Genomic DNA, 20,443 nt, shown 5'->3' on the forward strand with positions numbered 1-20,443 from the left:
AAATAAATGCAAAAGAAACAGAAGAGACCATAGCAAATCAACAAAAGCTGGTTCTTTGAAAGGATACATAAAATTGACAAACTATTAGCCAGACTCATCAAGAAACAAAGGGAGAAAAATCAAATCAATAAAATTCGAAATGAAAATGGAGAAATCACAACAGACAACACAGAAATACAAAGGATCATAAGAGACTATTATCAGCAATTATATGCCAATAAAATGGACAACATGGAAGAAATGGACAAATTCTTAGAAAAGTACAACTTCCCAAAACTGAACCAGGAAGAAATAGAAAATCTTAACAGACCCATCACAAGCACGGAAATTGAAACTGTAATCAGAAATCATCCAGCAAACAAAAGCCCAGGTCCAGACGGCATCACAGCTGAATTCTACCAAAAATTTAGAGAAGAGCTAACATCTATCCTACTCAAACTCTTCCAGAAAATTGCAGAGGAAGGTAAACTCATTCTATGAGGCCACCATCACCCTAATACCAAAACCTAACAAAGATGCCACAAAAAAAGAAAACTATAGGCCAATATCACTGATGAACATAGATGCAAAATCCTTAACAAAACTCTAGCAATCAGAATCCAACAACACATTAAAAAGATCATACACTATGACCAAGTGGGCTTTATCCCAGGGATGCAAGGATTCTTCAATATCTGCAAATCAATCAATGTAATACACCACATTAACAAATTGAAAAATAAAAACCATATGATTATCTCAATAGACACAGAGAAAGTCTTTGACAAAATTCAACATCCATTTATGATCAAAACTCTCCAGAAAGCAGGAATAGAAGGAACATACCTCAACATAATAAAAGCTATATATGACAAACCCACAGCAAACATTATCCTCAATGGTGAAAAATTGAAAGCATTTCCCCTAAAGTCAGGAACAAGACAAGGATGCCCACTTTCACCACTACAATTCAACATAGTTTTGGAAGTTTTGGCCACAGCAATCAGAGCAGAAAAAGAAATAAAAGGAATCCAAATTGGAAAAGAAGAAGTAAAACTCTCACTGTTTGCAGATAACATGATCCTCTACATAGAAAACCCTAAAGGCTCCACCAGAAAATTACTAAAGCCAATCAATGAATATAGTAAAGTTGCAGGATATAAAATCAACACCCAGAAATCCCTTGCATTCCTATACACTAATAATGAGAAAACAGAAAGAGAAATTAAGGAAACAATTCCATTCACCATTGCAATGGAAAGAATAAAATACTTAGGAATATATCTACCTAAAGAAACTAAAGACCTATATATATAAAAATATAAAACACTGGTGAAAGAAATCAAATAGGACACTAATAGATGGAGAAATATACCATGTTCATGGATCAGAAGAATCAATATAGTGAAAATGAGTATACTATCCAAAGCAATCTATAGATTCAATATAATCCCCATCAAGCTACCAACAGTATTTTTCACAGAGCTAGAACAAATAATTTCACAATTTGTATGGAAATACAAAAAACCTCGAATAGCCAAAGCGATCTTGAGAAAGAAGAATGGAACTGGAGGAATCAACCTGCCTGACTTCAGGCTCTACTACAAACCACAGTCATCAAGACAGTATGGTACTGGCAGAAAGACAGAAATATAGATCAATGGAACAAAATAGAAAGCCCAGAGATAAATCCACACACCTATGGACACCTTATCTTTGACAAAGGAAGCAAGACTATACAGTGGATTAAAGACAATCTCTTTAACAAGTGGTGCTGGGGAAACTGGTCAACCACTTGTAAAAGAATGAAACTAGAACACTTTCTAACACCATACACAAAAATAAACTCAAAATGGATTAAAGATCTAAACGTAAGACCAGAAACTATAAAACTCCTAGAGGACAACATAGGCAAAACACTCTCCCACATAAATCACAGCAGGATCCTCTATGACCCACCTCCCAGAATATTGGAAATAAAAGCAAAAATAAACAAATGGGACCTAATTAAACTTAAAAGCTTCTGCACAACAAAGGAAACTCTAAGCAAGGTGAAAAGACAGCCTTCAGAATGGGAGAAAATAATAGCAAATGAAGCAACTGACAAACAACTAATCTCAAAAATATACAAGCAAATCCTACAGCTCAATTCCAGAAAAATAAACGACCCAATGAAAAAATGGGCCAAAGAACTAAGTAGACATTTCTCCAAAGAAGACATACAGATGGCTAACAAACACATGAAAAGATGCTCAACATCACTCATTATCAGAAAAATGCAAATCAAAACCACAATGAGGTACCATTTCACACCAGTCAGAATGGCTGTGATCCAAAAGTCTACAAGCAATAAATGCTGGAGAGGATGTGCAGAAAAGGGAACCCTCTGACACTGTTGGTGGGAATGCAAACTAGTATAGCCACTATGGAGAACAGTGTGGAGATTCCTTAAAAACCTGGAAATAGAACTGCCTTATGACCCAGCAGCAATCCCACTGCTGGGCATACACACTGAGGAAACCAGAATTGAAAAGACACGTGTACCCCAATGTTCATCGCAGCACTGTTTATAATAGCCAGGACATGGAAGCAACCTAGATGTCCATCAGCAGATGAATGGATAAGAAAGCAGTGGTACATATACACAATGGAGTATTACTCAGCCATTAAAAAGAATACATTTGAATCAGTTCTAATGAGGTGGATGAAACTGGAGCCTATCATACAGAGTGAAGTAAGCCAGAAAGAAAAACACCAATACAGTATACTAACGCATATATATGGAATTTAGAATGATGGTAATGATAACCCTGTAAGCGAGACAGCAAAAGAGACACAGATATATAGAGCAGTCTTTTGGACTCTGTGGGAGATGGAGAGGGTGGGATGACTTGGGAGAATGGCATTGAAACATGTAAAATATCATATATGAAATGAATCACCAGTTCAATGCATGATACTGGATGCTTGGTGCTGGTGCACTGGGATGACCCAGAGGGATGGTACGGGGAGGGAGGAAGAAGGGGGGTTCAGGATGGGGAACACGTGTATACCTTGGCAGATTCACGTTGATGTATGGCAAAACCAATACCATATTGTAAAGTAATTAACCCCAATTAAAATAAATAAATTTATTAATAATAATAATATATAGTTTTGCATGTTTTACTGTTTTATAATCATATCCATCTGTAATCTGTTTTTGAGGCTTATCCACTTTAAACATATACTGGGGCCATTAATTTTAGACAATATATTTTGCTGCATGTAAAATGTAGAAATATGATTATTATTTTAAGCCATTCTTCTACTGATAAAACATTTAGACTGTTTCTACAGAGGTGTTTTTTTTATATATACATCATACTGTCGTACTCTCTGGGGTACCTATTGAAACTGTGCCTCATGGTATTGTCACTATGAGAAGCTGCGCTATCACAAGTCAACCTTTCTTTTGCTGAGTTCCCTCTTGTGACTTATAATTAGACAGAGGGACTCACATGCCAACTGTAAAGGTCAGATGCTTGAAAAGTAAATTTGAAGGAACCTGCTCTATACAGAGGATGAATACTTATTTTCTTTACCCAGAACATCAAAATATCTTGCTGTGGACTCTGATGCTTTTCTCCCAAATGTTTGAATTTTGCATTTAGCTCCATAAATAATTTTTTGAGCAGAGTTTAATAATTGTTTTCCAAACTGGTAATATGATTTTACCATTTGAAGAGCAGATTGACACAGTCCAGGTTCATTTTTATTTTTCAGAGCTTATAAAATGTGACAACTTTCAAATGTTGAATCAACATTAGATTTCAGAGCATAAATCCAACATAGCATAATTGGTATGGAGCTCATTTCTCAAGCCACTGCTTATTTTCCCCTAAGTGTCCAAATATATACTTATAAATATAGAATATCTCCTACCTAAACTTTAGTTTTAATTGTCTCTGAAAAAGAATGCCTTTTCTAATTGTTCTCTCAGTGATACTGTTTCAACTGCGCTAGAGATCAACTGCCAGTTTTCAGAGTTCTCGAATATGCTCTGTAATTAATATTAGTCTCATGGCTGCCAAGTTATCATTCAACCTGGGTAATGTACAGGTCAACCTAAGTCATTCTATGACAATAACCCCAAGTTGAAATTACTTACAGTACTGTTGATTTCTCTTTGTAGTCTTTGTTAGTCACAGTCATCTTCAGCTTTGTTCCATCAATCTGGGACCCAGATGAAGGACTTATCCACTCTTAGGACATGCTCTTCATGTACCAAAAGGAAAAGAGAGATTACAGAAACAAGTGATGACTCCTAAAGTTTCTGCTTAGCAGTGGCCTACATCACTTCCTTTCACATTTCATTGAACAAATCAAGGCATAAGGCCAAGCCTCCCATTCAACAAGGTGAGGAAGTAAAGACTTCCTATTGGGAGAGACAAAAATATTTGGGAACAGTAACACAACCTACCACAGAGGTTTTCAGACTCAAGTAGGTATCCTTTTGACTGACTTTTTGGCCATTTATAAAATCAAACTTTTTAAGGTTTTGCTAATATACAACTTGCTGATATCTAGGATGGGATTTAGTCTAATTTAATATTTTCTATGAATCTACAAAAAAAAAAAAAAAACCAAGAAAATCACTTGAAAAATCAGTAAACACCTGGAGGCTCCAGGCATATAATCATGACCTAAGTCTAAATAATTTATAAACCAAACTAACTAAAATCTTTACCATATCACTCTAAATGAAGAAAAATAACTAATTACCACCCCAACTCCCATCCCAGCCATCAGAGGACTCTCAAAAAGATTTCCATATAGTTAGTATTTTAAATGAGACCATTCAATCTCCTCAAATCTGATTAAAATTTCTCTTGCCATTTTTGTGTGATACTGCAAAGAACAGATATTCATTTTAATTTACATAGATGGCAAATGATAGATTTTTAGGTTTAATTGTATGTGACATGTACATTCAGGCTGGTTTAGTTTTGTTTTGCTTTTTGGTCTAGCAATTCTTCATTTAGTACTATTTCTTTTCTAAAAGTTATTTGTAAATAGGTGGTACCCCAGGCACTGAGCCTAGCTTTGCTTAAGCTGTCTTTGTAGTAGTCTATTTTAAGATACTTTGCAAATTATTGCTTTGTTTTCCAAAAATGAAGAAAATTATCTTATTTTGGGATGTTGGCATCTTCTTTTGCAATAAAGAGCTCATGATCTGCCCTACAGTCAGCTCCACATTTTGTTTTTGCTGACTATGTACAACTTCTCCAACTTCAGCTGCAAAGAAAGAGTTGGGCCATAAAGAAAGCTAAACACTGAAGAACTGATGCCTTCGAACTGTGGTGCTGCAGAAGACTCTTGAGAGTCCCTGGGACTGCAAGGAAATCAAACCAATCAATCCTAAAGGAAATCAACCCTGAATATTCATTAGAAGGACTGATGCTCAAGCTGAAACTCCAATACTTTGGCTACATGATGAAAAAAGCTGAATCACTGGAAAAGACCCTGATGCTGTGAAAGACTGATGGCAAAAGGAGAAGGGGGCAGCAGACAATGAGATGGTTAGATAGTACCACTGACTCAGTGGACATGAATCTGAGCAAACTCAGGGATATAGTGAAGGACAGAGGAGCCCAACATGCTGCAGTCCATGGGATTGCAAAAAGTCAGACATGACTTAGTGACTGAATAACAACAACAAAAGCTTCTTCTTAAATGGTATTTTATGATTACATGGTTTAAAACAATTGCCTATTTGTCTTTACAGTAATAGATGTGACAACTAATCACACTGTACAATAAAATTTATTCACTCATGGGAAAATAATAATAATTATAGCTAAAACAGAATTCAACTATCATTGTTCTAAGTGCCATACAGGTACTGATTCATTTAACACTCACAACAACCCTATAAGATACCAATGCTATCTGTATAATGGAAATGAAAGATTTATAATACTTTAATAAAGATCTAAGTTCAGCTTTGGAAAAATAAGTTATGTTTGGCAAGGTTTATCAGTGAGGCTAGGAAGTTGGCCAGTTAAAGCAGGAAACCAAGAGAAGAAAGGGAAGTAGCAGCAGAAGCTTGTTTAGAGGCTTCCTGAGCCTTACTGTTTTCTCTAAATAGAAGAATTTCAAACAAAGCAACAAATCAAAAAAACTTAGGCAACTCTTTTAAGGTGTTAGTCAAAGGAAAACTATTTTCTATCTAGCTCTAGGTCAACAAATAATACCTTTTAGTTTTTGTGAAGGGCAAGATGTGGAATTTATATATATATTATCATCTTGAAACATTAGCCTTTTCTAATCTTCAAAAGAGTACAGAAGCTCAGGAACTGTTCTAGTTAGAACAAACACAAAGTGCAAAAATTCCAATTTTTCCTTTCTATGGTTGACTATCTTCTCAATGGCTATGAGACCACACTCCATGGTAGGATAACTGCACCTATCTAGTAGCAAACAGGACATCTAGGACTAGTCTGACAACCTGGACACATGCTAAACTAGTCATTTTGTTTGTAGATATTTTGGTAGGCTATTGTATGTGTATAAAATGCTTGTACAGGGATAACTATATGTTATATGACTTAATAGTTGAATAATTAACCTAATGGAAATGGTAATTAACTTATAGTTCCAAAAAATCATTAAAGATTTTAAAAATTATATGAGATGAAGAAAATAATCAAAAGTATTAATGAGTCACATTTTCATTCAATTTGTAGTAGTTTTAATTTGCTGTCTAACTTTGTATTGGTCTTTTCAAACAAGGGGTTAAATTTCAGTGGACTTGAAGTTGTTCTAAGTATTAGGAGTAACATCTGTCCACTCTCACCAGCTCATCCTTGAAAGTAGAAACTCCAGAAAATAATCTCTTACTTGGTTTACTTTCTACATGTGTTAAGTATACTATAAAATATATAAACCTTTAAACACTGGAAAGAATTTTCATAGGAAAAATAGAGAAACTAAGAAAAACCAGGAGGAAAATAATAACTCAATTTGTCAATAGCTTGGATGTCATTCTGAGAAGGGAGGCAGTCAAAATTGGTAACTAGTTATATCTAAGAGATAGGACAGTATTCAAGATTATGACATTGATAAGTCAGACTGGCAATGGCACCCCACTCCAGTACTCTTGCTTGGAAATGTTAGGGAGATGTAGTATTTGCTACTTTTCCTCCAAACCTAATTTCCCTTTTCCTAAATATATTTACTTTGACTCATCAAATTTAGTGACAGGTAACACTGCTGCTGCTGCTAAGTCGCTTCAGTCGTGTCTGACTCTGTGTGACCCCATAGACGGCAGCCCACCAGGCTCCCCCGTCCCTGGGATTCTCCAGGCAAGAACATTGGAGTGGGTTGCCATTTCCTTCTTCAATGCATGAAAGTGAAAAGTGAAAGTGAAGTCGCTCAGTCGTGTCGGACTCTTAGCGACCCCATGGACTGCAGCCTACCAGGCTCCTCCATCCATGGGATTTTCCAAGCAAGAGTACTGGAGTGGGGTGCCATTGCCTTCTCAGTAGATAACACTAAGTAGTAATAAAAAACCATCTAAATGATTTGTAATTGTCTTAACTTGGGGGAAAAAAGTATACATATAATAATAGCTTGCTCCATATTATTCTGGTTAAAGAGAGATAGAAAAAACTTAAACATGACAAGACTGTGACATGCCAGAGGTCACATACTGGTAGGTTCAGCCACATTTCTTAATTACTAATCTAGTGCAATATTTTAAGATTCATCCCATTACTAAATCTGATTATCAGTTAATGATGCATGTCCCTGATATACAACACCCTTCCCATTGCATAAAAACTATCCCATTAAACTTTGTGGTAGTGGTTTAGTCACTAAGTCACCTCCCACTCTTGTGACCCCATGGCTATATAACATGCCAGGCTCTTCTGTCCATGAGATTTTCCAGGCAAGAATACTGGAGTGGGTTGCCATTTCCTGCTTTAGAGGATCTTCTGGACCCAGGGATCGAACCCGGTCATCCTGCATTGCAGGCAGATTCTTTACAGACTGAGCCACCAGGGAAGCCATATTAACCTTAGTGAATCTATGCATTTAAAACTAATTGTTTCAGGATATCGCCTAAAGAATTTGTGGGCGGGGGGAGCCGAAAGTGGACTGTATATAGGCTGCTGCTGCTAAGTCACTTCAGTCGTGTCCGACTCTGTGCGACCCCATAGACGGCAGCCCACCAGGCTTCCCCATCCCTGGGATTCTCCAGGCAAAGAACACTGGAGTGGGTTGCCATTTCCAACGCATGAAAGTGAAAAGTGAAAGTGAAGTCGCTCAGTCGTGTCTGACCCTCAGCGACCCCTTGGACTGCAGCCTTCCAGGCTCCTCCGTCCATGGGATTTTCCAGGCAAGAGTTCTTGAGTAGGGTGCCATTGCCTTCTCCGTATATAGGCTGCTGCTGCTGCTAAGTCGCTTCAGTCGTGTCCGACTCTGTGCGACCCCATAGACGGCAGCCCACCAGGCTCCCCCTTCCCTGGGAGTATATAGGCTACATAGGCTCAAAGAAAAAGTCAAGAGATCATCAAATCCTTGGCTCTTTTCCTACAGGTCCAAAAATATAAATGGATAAAATAATACTAGGCTGAAAACGATTTAGAGAACAGGATCTGGATGCTTCTATTTTACAATGACGAGGCAGCTTTAAAATAGAGAAGCATCTATAATTTTGTTCTCAAGCAAACTAGTATTAGGGGAATCATTGTTCAAAAGTATTTTTGAGATGTCACTGCACATTTTTAAAAGCAATTTTTTAAAAAGGAAAGCTGTCACGTTTTGGATTTTCCCCTTCTCTCTTTGCCCTCCCCCAAACTCCAATCCTCCAAATGGCTAAGCCGCATAGCTGAAAGGATTTTGCTCATTTTTTCCAAAACACTTCACATCTGGGCAGTCGCCAACCATGGAAAGTTTCAAGTAAATGTAATATTTGGGAGAAGGACAAGCTCTTCTGGGGCTGCCCTCGCGGGTCCGCGGCCCTCAGAGGCGTCGCCACATGCCCTTACCGGATAGCCGGGGGCCAGCGGCAAGCTTGGACAGCCGAGCTCCGATGGCCAGGCCAGACTCCAGCCACGACCAAGCCCACTGATGGCCGGCCCCTGGGCTGCAGGGGCTCTTACCCATCAGTTGCCCAAACAGTTCGAGGTCCCAGAGTCCAGGAGCCCATCCGTTTTGAAAAGGACGAGACCACTGGCCCCCAGTTTCTATCTGTAGCACCCTCGATCCTGACCAAGCCAGAGAGAAGGGGCTACTCTGGAGACCTGCCTGCCTCTCCAGCCTCACACGTCAGTTTGAGTCCACGCCCCGCCCCTCCCCCTCCGAACCCCACCCCTGCCGCCCGTCAGCCGCCCTACACTGCGCACCAGGCGCCGAGAGAAATTTGACTGCACCAGTCACCAATCATAAGCGAGGTCGAGGATCTGAGCCAATCGGAGCTGGCGGAGGGGGCAGGCCGTCGGCGTCCTCCCGCCTCCTGGAGGGTGCGCGCGGAATGTCTCGGGCCCGCCCCTGCGCCTAAGCCTCAGTGCGGAGCCCTACGCCGTGTGAGGAGAAGCGGTAGCGGGGAGTCTGAGGAGCAGCGGTAGCGGGCAGTCTGAGGAGCAGCCCCGGCGGCGGCGGCGGCTGTGGGAGCCGGAACCACACCCACGTCTCTGCCCCTGTCCTCTTTTTGCCCTCTGGCCGTCGCGCCGGAAACTGCATTCTCGGAAAAGAGTGGTCGCCCACGTCCGGAGCATCCTCCCCTGTTGAGCGGGCGCTGACGGACCCGGCGGTATGATGCGACTCCGAGGCTCGGCGATGCTGCGGGACCTGCTCTTGCGCCCGCCCGCAGCCGCCTGCGCAGTTCTGAGGCGGGCGCAGCCCCTCGCCACCCTGTGCCGGCGACCCCTGGGCGGGGGACGAACGGGCCAGGTGGCCGCCGCGCGGCTCTACCCGTGGTGGGGCGGGGGCGGCCTGTCGGCGGGGCCCCTCGCGAGGGGCCTGTCCAGCTCGCCCTCGGAGATCCTACAGGAGTTGGGCAAGGGGGCCACGCAGCAGCAGCAGCAGCAGCCGCCGCCGCCGCAGCCTGGGGCGTCGCCGCCCGCAGTCCCGCAGGCGCCCGGCCCCAAGGACGGCCCGGGGGAGACGGACGCGTTCTCCAACAACGAGGGCAAGGAGCTGGTGCCTTCAGGCGAAAAGTGAGTGTCTACTCGAGGCGCAGGAGGCTTCGTCCCGCCTGGGTCCCGGGCCCGGGAGGGGCCTTCGGCGGGGCGGGATGGGAGCGGAGGTTCGAGAAAGAGAAAGAAAGAGATGCCGGGCTGCCTGCGCCTTCTGCGCCATGTGATTAGGCCCGGCCCCGCCCGCGCCCCTCGCTGGGCCCTTACTTCCCTTCCCCGCCGCCGGGTGGAGCTGCCAAGGGTCCGGAGGGCCTCTCTGGTGCCCCCCTCCCCTAACCCCCGTGCTGGAGCTGTGGCTGCGTGTCTGTCCCACGCCGCGCGTGCTCAGCGCCCCGGCTCCGGGCTGCAGTACCTGGCCGCCCGCCCAGCCCTTGGCGGTGATGCCACAAGAACATCACTAAATGACATTTAGGAGTCTGGCGGTGGGCAAAACCTGTGCCTTTCTGACTCCTTGCTTCAAGAAGGGTTCGAGTTTTCTCTCTGCGTATCCCTCCTTCGATCTCTGCCACCATCTCTTAAGAAGCCTAGTGTAGCAGAATATTCTTAACATTTCTGAAGTGGCTTCTTAAGGCTTGTGTAGAGCCATCTGGGGCACCGGAAATAACGTTTCCGCAATGAGATTAGGAGGAAAAGAGTCATGTGGCCTAGAAGACGGGGCATGCAGTACAGACCACCTGTTTGCACTCGGGACCAACCAGCTTTGGCCCGTCTGACATCGTCCATGAGATGGGCGAGTTTTTGAAAATACATGTGAAAATAGCCAGGATTGAATGTGACGGGTAAAATGCTAACTCTGAAAACGAATTAAGTAGCTTTTGTGGTTTAAATGAATTGTGATAGGGTGATAACTCACCTATTGTGCACAGCAATTTAATCTTTAAACAAAATTGGGGTTTTTTCCTACGCAGTACGTGAGGCAGTTTCCTGGATATTTTGTCTTGAGTTAATATAAATGGACACAAAGCTTTTTTTCCCACTGTAGGTAAATATTTACCCATTTTCTTTATATCTTACTGTTTTTCTGACTTTGCGCTGACCGTATGTGATCTGTTTTTTGCTCCTCGTCTTATATTGCTATCTTAAGTCAAACTGAAAGTGGGATTCTTATACTTTCAATCTCAAACCTGGCTTAATGTTTCCTGTAATTGAAATTGGCACCATCCTAAAACATTCCGAGCTAAAATTGTTTTCCTAGACTGAAAAATGTTACTTTAAAAAATATCGCTTGGTGATGGGCCACATTTGTGATATGCTGTGATAAGGGTTTTGCGCCCTTATGATTATGGGCAGGTCATTGAACATCCTCAGTTGGATGACCCAAATGTGGTCACGTTCTGAAAAGCTAGACTTTTGTCAAATCTCTGCATCTTTAACGTTTTTTGGAGACTAGAATTGTGTGTGTTTATTTCGTACTCACTTTACTTTTCTGAATTACCAGGCCTGTAACTAGTCTAAGTACAGATGTCCAGAGTTGCAGAATTGAAAGAAGAATGTGATTACTAGCATTTGAAAGTTGTCCTTAAAGGTTGTTTGATGGGAACGGCTTTCTCTAGAAAATGTCTTCCATTCTGTCTCTTCAATGGCTCTAGTGTCCCTCTTTTTTTCCCCTTTTGTGAGAAAATTGAGCTTTTGTGATTTACATGTTTTCTAGAAGCTTGTACCGCCATTGCCTTTGAAATAAATAATTTCTTAGCAGTAATTTTGGAACACTTACTTTGTCTAATGCCTATTGACCATTCTACATAAAAATGTCCCTTCCTGTTCCTCCTAGCCCCCAAAGAAAACCAGTCTACGGAGGGACTCCTTCAAGAATATTTGTTCGGATGTCCTGCGAGTTTGAATGGCCAATAAGATAACCTTGTTTACAGTAGTTCAGAAGAGTCTGTTTTTGACACCAAAGTTTGGAGTAATAGCTAGAAAAGTTTAAGAGCAATCCAAGTATATGATAAACCTGAGAGCTTTCAATCAAGGATTTCAAGAGTGAACCCCAGCTATCTCCTATTTACAGATAAAGTGAAGAGTACTGGTCTCGATGATTGTGAAAAAAATTCTTATCTGTTGAAAGATTCTATTTCTTAAATGATCTGGTTTCGAAATGTAGCTTCCTTCCTTTGACTTCATCCATTTTGCCTTTATGAGGTAAACATTTCTCTTATTCTGGGAGGTAAGGTTCCAGTTGATGCTTCCTTTCTTACACTCAGTTTCCAAAGTATAGGTCATTCCTCAGTCAGCAAGTCACCTAGGATGCCAGCACTCACTCAGGATTCTGCCAGTTTCTGTAGAGGATTATTAAAAGAAATACCCATGCGAAAAATAAAATGAGTTTAACATTTGTTATGTATAGTTCTTCAGTTAAAAAATTACATCATTTATTGTAAAACCTTACAAGGAGATTAGCCTTTGAATTTTAGGCTCAAATGAAAATTTTTTGTTGTTTGGTTTCTGGAAAAAATTTATGTAAAACTATGTGATATTAACTTTACCCTTTTGCCTTGCTTACCAGTAAGCTCAGAGTGAATTTAATTCTTAACCATAGCAATTTTATTAGTTCATGTGGCTGGGATATTTGCTTTTCCTCCTTTCCTTGGTCTTATATTTTATTATCCATGCAATATTATATTCTGGAAGGAGGTAGAATGTGAGTTATCTTTTTTCATAGTCAAATTCTGAACTGTTGTCTTTCAAGGCTATGCTATCTCTGTCAACAACTTCAATTCTGGTTTAGGTTACTGATCAAGGTTAAGATTTTACTACTGTCCTAAGTATGTTACAGGAAAATGTAATGATCTCTGCTCAGTTTTCCCTGCAGTGCTCTTATTTAATTTTGTTAGTATTATTCAATCATTTTGGAAACCACTTGACACAACTCTTGACTTTTTAAATTGTTCTCTTTTTCTGTGGCTCTTTTGGGGTTTGTTCACTGGGTATAAATCCTGAGACTGTGAGGCTTCTGCTTTTTCCCCACTTGTCTGCCTTCTCAGCAGCATATCCTCTAATCTTTGTGTAGGTAATAGTTCATTTTTCATCCAAGCTTTGTTATATTTATCTCCACATACCTAATGACTTCGGGGCTTCCCAGGTGGCCCAGTGGTAAAGAATCCACCTGTCAAGTAGGAGTTGCAGGTTTGATCCCTGGGTAGGGAAGAGGACCTGGAGAAGAAAGTGGCAACCCACTCCAGTATTCTTGCCTGGGAAACCCCATGGGCAGAGGATCCTGGCAGACTGTAGTCCATGGGGTCACAAAGAGTCATACGCAAGTTAGCAACCAAACAGCAGTCTGATGACTTCAGATTTAAAATCTTCACCATATATCTGTGCTTTTGTCTCATTTCAACCTATTTTGCATGTTGTTTCAAGATTAATTACAGAGTTATAATTTCAAAAAGCACTTCTTCCAGAAAACCAGTAATGGATTGGGATGCAGATTATATCAAACAATGCTGTGTAGCATTTGAGATTTTTTATTAACTTCTATGTTATGCCAGTGCTTGCCCAACATGAACATTTTTATCATACTGTCTTCTCTCTCAAGAATGCCATACTTCACTTCTGCAAAATGTAGATGTGTATATTCTGTCTTAGTGAAGGATCTCTGGGAAGGGTTAGCAGGTGGAGAAGAGGGAAAGTTTTTTAAAGTTACTTTTTGTTTGGGCATTATATTATTTAATTAGAAAAAGAGAAGGATGATTCTGGGAAAGTATCAGTAGGTGTATGCCCTTTAGAAAATAGGTAATGCATACAGGATACAATATCAAAAGTATTCCATTAAAACAAGGTCATTTTCCCCCTACCAGGTTGGCAGATGTTAAATTAAGTGATGGAAAGGGTATGGGAAATAGGAACTCTTTACATTGCTGGTGGAAGTATAAATTCAACCATCTTGGAGGGCAGTTTGGTAGTAATCTGTTAAAAGCTGCACGTCTTTGATGCAGTAATCCTGTTTGCTCAACTATATAATTAAAAATATATTAAAAGTGAAAGTGCAAACAAATGATTTCAGTTAGCTTCAAATAGTATGATTTTGTTTTTGTAGTTCATATTTATTCTTAATAAATGGTAGCAAGAAAAGAATCATTACCTCATATTTTGTGCAAATTGAATTTCAAAGTAAGACTAAGTACTTAAGCATTTCAGCAATGTTGAATTAGGTCTTCTATATAGAATAGTACTGATAATGAAGTTGAAGCAATATTGGCATCCCATCCAGGTAATACATGGTTAAATAGAAAGACAGAACCTCTCTTTAAATAGGGGACAAACTCTGTTATGATCCTTTAATCATCTGCTTTTAATTTGTAAAAGTGAACATATTTACAATTCATTTAAATTGAAATCAAGATTGAAAATTTATTTAGTTCAATCCCTGGGTCTGGAGGATCCCCTGGAGGAGGGTGGGCAATCCGCTCCAGTGTTCTTGCCTGGGAAATCCTATGGACAGAAGAGCCTGGCAGACTATAGTCCATGGGGTCACCAAGAGTTGGACACAACTGAGCTACTAATAATTTACAATACAAACTTAAAAACCCTCCTTCATAAAGAAATATATTTAATTTTGGGTGTGGGACTTTGCAGTGAACCTTTCAGTCATTTTATTTGTGATTTGCTAAATATTTTTTATAGATTACAGTTATCAGTGAGTTGTAGTTTTGTTTGAATGCCCAACCATAACGTACATGTTAAAATTTTTTGTGGCCTAATGTTTATTTTAAACCACATGCATCTGTTTAGCCGTTGATAATACCGGGACATAATCTGTAATAAACTGCATGCTCTTAATTAATAATACTTAGATGTCATTCACTGAAGGAGTTCCTGAGGTTTAGTCTACTTGAGTTTAGCTTCTTGTTTCTAGGCTTTATATTTTTTATAAAGAAATCTGCCTACCTAAAAAAATCAACTAACTTAGGGAATTAGTCTTTTTTGGTGAAGACATTTGTATGTAGGAACAAGTGGTGGTGGCGGGGGGTAGACACAATTTTAGTCTGAAAAAGATCAGGGTCACCTTGAAGAGAAATTTGTTGAAGATATATGTGGGTGTCTTCAAGTTTTAAAAAAAATTAGTAAAAAAAAGGCACTACTTCCTTCTTGTGATTTTGAAGTGAAAAAAAATTATGACTGTAGAAACCGAAAGTCTGCCTGTAGGATTTGCATTCTTTAAGCACCTCAGTCTTCAAATTCTTTATAAACCAAGGTGTTGCCTGTGTATGCCGTTTCACTGTTAAGTCATTTGATACTAAGAGGAATGTTTAAAGCTAAATGAAGTAACTATTTTTGTAAATAAATATCTAACTGTAGATTTCTCTAAATAAGGTAAATAGTTTTCAGATAGAGATGCTGTTGCTATGATTTTATCCTGGAATCTACCCTGGTATAAATTACTTTGGTTGTGAAACACAGGTGCATAGAACCGAGAAAGTCCCTTGGTGATTTTTAAACTTTAGAAAAATTTCATATTTGCACCTTTTTAGGAGTCCAGGTTAACAACACTGAAGTGTAGATAGCTTTTTCACTAATATTTTTGGCACGGTATTATGCTTAGAGAAAAGTGGGGAAAAACTTGTGTTCCATAGAAGTGGAATGGTTAAGTAAATTATGGCACATCCACATGAGAGTTTATTATTCAGTCATTTAAAGTGAATACAGATACTTTTTAGGAATATAGGAAAATACAATGTTAAGTCAAAAGTTATAATACAAAATTTTCTATGCAATCTGATGTCAAGTCATCTCAAGCTTTTAAAAATGCTTAGAAAAAGTAGTAGAAATAAGCCAAAACAATGTTAGCAGTTGTTGGTTTGTGAGAACAGACGTTGTTTTTCCTGCCTCCATATAGTTACTTTTAAGATTTTCATTATGATAACTTCTAATCAGAGAAAGGATTTTAAATTTGTAAATCTTGACCCTGCTGTCCTGGTTTGCTATCCTGATATCCTTTTTCTAGTATGTATAACAGTATTATCGCATTGAAAAAAGTTCTGAAGAAGATTATGAATGGGTTTGTAAAGCTCCTACTATTGGCATTATCCAGTTGTATTCTCTTTTATCCTCAAACATCAAAGTTTTAAATTTCTTAACTGTTTTGGTGTAAGTCTCATAAAATGTTGCCTGTTTTCTGCCATATTAAAACATTGTAATGAATAGAGTTTAACATTTCTTAGGTTCACTATAAGGGGGTATTACTATACTGTGCTAAAATACAGTGATGCTCCAAGGCTAGTGTGGCAAACTTTTTCTCTCAAGGGCCAAATAGTGTATATTTTTGGCTTCACAAGCTATCTGGCCTATTAAAGGTATTCAGAGCATCTGTTGTAGCAAAGAAGGCATAGACAGTAGATTAGAGTAGGCATGGCTTTCTTGCAGTAAAACTTTATAAAAACTGGTGGCCCTTGTGGTAGTTTGCTGTTGATAGCCTTTGCACTAAACTGGATTTGTGTAAGTATTTCTCTAATACCCTGGTTTTGGTTAGAATGGTTTGTTCTTCTGTGGATTATTGTATCAGTTGCTACATTTTGTTCTTGGCCTCCCTGTCTCCAGTTCAGCTATATTCCCTCATTCTCACCTTCTATACCCAATTCCCCTTACCTTTAAAAAAAAAAAAAAAATGGGGTAAAATTCATGTAACATAAAATGTACTGTTTTGACTGTTTTTAAATGTGTAGTTTCATGGCATTAGATACTCCCACTAACTCGATGGACGTGAGTCTCAGTGAACTCCGGGAGTTGGTGATGGACAGGGAGGCCTGGCGTGCTGCGATTCATGAGGTCTCAAAGAGTCGGACATGACTGAATGACTGATCTGATCTGATCTGATTACTTTTTTAAAAAACCCAGATAATTAAGCTTTATATGTAAAATATATCTAAATCCTTTATGTCTGCATTATGTAGTCCTGAGTGAGTAAAAGTTTATGATTTTTAGTACAGGGACTTACGAGGAAATTTATAGGAATATAATTTATAGGAATTTTGAGTAGCTCAAAAACTGAGGATTAGAGTTGGAAGTGATTTTCAAGACATCTATTTCCACCTCATTTTACATAGGTTGTAAACTGACTACAGTTATTAAATGACCTAACCAAGGTCATTACAATGTTAGGACTTACTTTGTTTTTTCTTCCAGTATTAGGAGATTAATATAACGCTTTATAAGTTTTTAGGTTTAGTATTGAAAGAGACCTTAAAGCCATCTCCCCAGCTGACGTTTTTCCCCTCCTGTTATACTTGCTACAGATTGTTATCCATCTCTGTTTGAATACTCATTGATAAGAGAATTTATTACCTTTGAAGGCAGCACATACCATTTTCAGAGTTGTTTTGTTTTTCCTTATGTGTAGCTGAAATCAGCTTTTTGTTAACTTTCAGTTCAGTTCAGTTTAGTTCAGTCACTCAGTCGTGTCCGACTTTTTGCGACCCCATGAATCACAGCACACCAGGCCTCCCTGTCCATCACCAACTCCCAGGGTTCACTCAGACTCACATCCATCGAGTCAGTGATGCCATCCAGCCATCTCATCCTCTGTCGTCCCCCTCTCCTCCTGCCCCCAATCCCTCCCAACATCAGAGTCTTTTCCAATGAGTCAACTCTTCGCATGAGGTGGCCAAAGTACTGGAGTTTCAGCTTTAGCATCATTCCTTCCAAAGAAATCCCAGGGCTGATCTTCAGAATGGACTGGTTGGATCTCCTTGCAGTCCAAGGGACTCTCAAGAGTTTTCTCCAACACCACAGTTCAAAAGTATCAATTCTTAGGCGCTCAGCCTTCTTCACAGTCCAACTCTCACATCCATACATGACCACAGGAAAAACCATAGCCTTGACTAGACGAACCTTTGTTGGCAAAGAAATGTCTCTGCTTTTGAATGTGCTATCTAGGTTGGTCATTATTTTGAGGAAGTCATCTCTCATGTGGTATTAGAGTAATTTCAGTGATAGAGTTCACATATCTGTATTTTTACAACTTGAATGACTTGTTAACAGATACTTGACTAAAGGAGTACATGGTTGGAAGGACAAACAGAGTTGGACATTTGGGACTTGATCTACCCAGGTCCTCACTCTCACATTGAAGTCAAGCAGATTGTACCCTTGGGTTAGACTCATGAAGTTGTACATACGGACACTTTGTCATCAGCTGATGTAGACAGCCTGGCCACTTCTCACATAAAGCTTACTTTTGTGTTTCTTACTTTGACTTGCTTTTGAATAAATTTAAATAAAGTCCAGCTGTAACAGCTGCCTCATCTCATCTTTGCTTTGTATTTTACAAGATGCAGTTTTAACAAGGCAGAGTAACAATTTGGTCATCTAACATAAGTAGTTTCCCTGTTAGCATTTTGGTTAGAAATTCTTCAATATGTAAGTAATCTCACCTTTCTTTATTTTGAATAAACTCCAGGTATTCCTCCTAAAATGGAGTGTAACAACTCAGCACAGTTGGTGTGGCATAGCAGAAAGAGTCTGGGATCAGGAACCAAGTATTGACTTCTAGGACTAAATCTGGTCCACCCACTTGAGTTGTGTGATATTGGCCATATTACTTGACTTTGTAATTTGGGAACAGTTTACCCACTTTGCTTTATCATGTGGAGTTTTAAGATGAAACAATAGAAAGTCCTTTTAAAGTAAAGCTTTAAAAAATGTAAAATTTTGTTTTTGAATTCTCTAATACTTAGCTTTGGGGAAAAATGATTTAGAGTCTTTGTCAGACTTTAAATGGTATATGATCAGCCACTATGAATTCAGCTTTCAACTTCACCAGTTCAATCTGCCAGTTTACTGGTGTTACGGACGCTATCAATCAGATCACTCTAAAATCAAAGTGATAAACTGATTTAAAAACAGCTCCAGGTATTTTTTTTAGATAATTGTTTTAAAATGAAGCTACAAGTAAAAACACCAAAGCATTCTTTTGTATTCTATTCGTAGGCATCTTTTTTTTTTTTTTACTTAGTTGAAGTTTTTGATTATCTAATAGGTTTACTATACTATATTATACATTTGAGTTATATGGAGTTGACAAAAAAGATATTACCCCAGCCTTTGTAGTTTGGAAAGGTCAAGTAATATGAAACATTATTTAACAAAATAAGACAAAGTAAGTTGTTTTCCATTTTTTTCCCCTCCTCATTTTGAGTTCATTTTCCTTTCATTTGATAATAGAGTTTTTTTACTTAGAAACTTTTGATAGCATAGATAGTTGTGCCCAACTCTCAGCGACCCCACGGACTGGAGCCTACCAAGCTCCTCCGTCCATGGGATTTTCCAGGCAAGAGTACTGGAGTGGGGTGCCATTGCCTTCTCCAGATAGTACATAGCCAATTTATTAACTAAATATCAGACTAAGGAGTTTTAATTGTCCTTTTGTATTGGGAAACTGGTTGATCAGTAGTCAGAGTCAGTGTCACTTCCTGTTTGTAGAATTGGTAAATCTGTAAATTTCTTGATCAGTCAGTCACTCAGTTTGTCTGACTCTTTGCGACCCCATGAATTGCAGCACGCCAGGCCTCCCTGTCCATCACCAACTCCCGGAGTTCACTCAAACTCATGTCCATCGAGTCGGTGATGCCATCCAGCCATCTCATCCTCTGTCGTCCCCTTCTCCTCCTGCCCCCAATCCCTCCCAGCATCAGGGTCTTTTCCAATGAGTCAACTCTTCTCGTGAGGTGGCCAAAGTATTGGAGTTTCAGCTTTAGCATCAGTCTTTCCAAAGAACACCCAGGACTGATCTTCTAGGATGCCATAATCTTAGTTTTCTGAGTGTTGAGCTTTAAGCCAACTTTTTCACTCTCCTCTTTCACTTTCATCAAGAGGCTTTTTAGTTCCTCTTCACTTTCTGCCATAAGGGTGGTGTCATCTGCATATCTGAGGTTATGGATATTTCTCCCAGCAATCTTGATCCCAGCTTGTGCTTCTTCCAGCCCAGCGTTTCTCATGATGTAATCTGCATATAGGTTAAATAAGCAGGGTGACAATATACACAGCCTTGGCATACTCCTGTTATGATCTGTTTTTTTGGTCATTAAAACTTAAACACTTCTCAAAAATATCCTAGTTACTATATATTCCAAAAACTACAGTTTTTAGCTTTTGAGTTTTAGTGGTTAAGTATAATATCATTAAGCAGTGCCACAAAGTGGTAATAAATTTGGGGAAGGAAAGTGTTAGTTGCTCAGTTGTGTCTGACACTGCAACCCCATGCACTGTAGCTCACCAGGCTTATCTGTCCATGTAATTCTTCACACAGGAATACTGGAGTGGATAGCCATTCCCTTCTCCAAGGGATC

At 39.6% G+C, this 20,443-nt stretch overlaps 1 protein-coding gene and 1 long non-coding RNA gene across 7 annotated transcripts in view; one reads left to right on the top strand and one right to left on the bottom strand.

Annotated features, from left to right (window-relative positions):
* The window catches only part of LOC112582765, a 43,483-nt gene extending 33,998 nt beyond the window's left edge, over positions 1-9,485 (bottom strand). For 3 of the 4 annotated variants that reach the window (XR_006548459.1, XR_006548457.1, XR_003107088.2), the window contains exons 1-2: positions 9,015-9,485; positions 4,130-4,236 (exon numbers count right to left, since the gene is read on the bottom strand). This is a non-coding gene — a long non-coding RNA (uncharacterized LOC112582765). The remainder of the gene's footprint in view (positions 1-4,129; positions 4,237-9,014) is intronic. The other variant, XR_003107089.2, reaches the window with a different exon arrangement.
* Positions 9,486-9,534: 49 nt separating this feature from the next.
* GLS (glutaminase) overlaps positions 9,535-20,443 on the top strand; it is an 87,905-nt gene continuing 76,996 nt past the window's right edge. For 2 of the 3 annotated variants that reach the window (XM_006046515.4, XM_025277734.3), the window contains exon 1: positions 9,535-10,184. In XM_006046515.4, coding sequence (XP_006046577.1) covers positions 9,781-10,184 — 404 coding nt within the window. In that variant the 5' untranslated portion in view covers positions 9,535-9,780. The remainder of the gene's footprint in view (positions 10,185-20,443) is intronic. The other variant, XM_006046516.4, reaches the window with a different exon arrangement.

The sequence above is a fragment of the Bubalus bubalis genome, chromosome 2, assembly GCF_019923935.1.
Source record: "Bubalus bubalis isolate 160015118507 breed Murrah chromosome 2, NDDB_SH_1, whole genome shotgun sequence".
NCBI classification, from domain to species: Eukaryota; Metazoa; Chordata; class Mammalia; order Artiodactyla; family Bovidae; genus Bubalus; species Bubalus bubalis.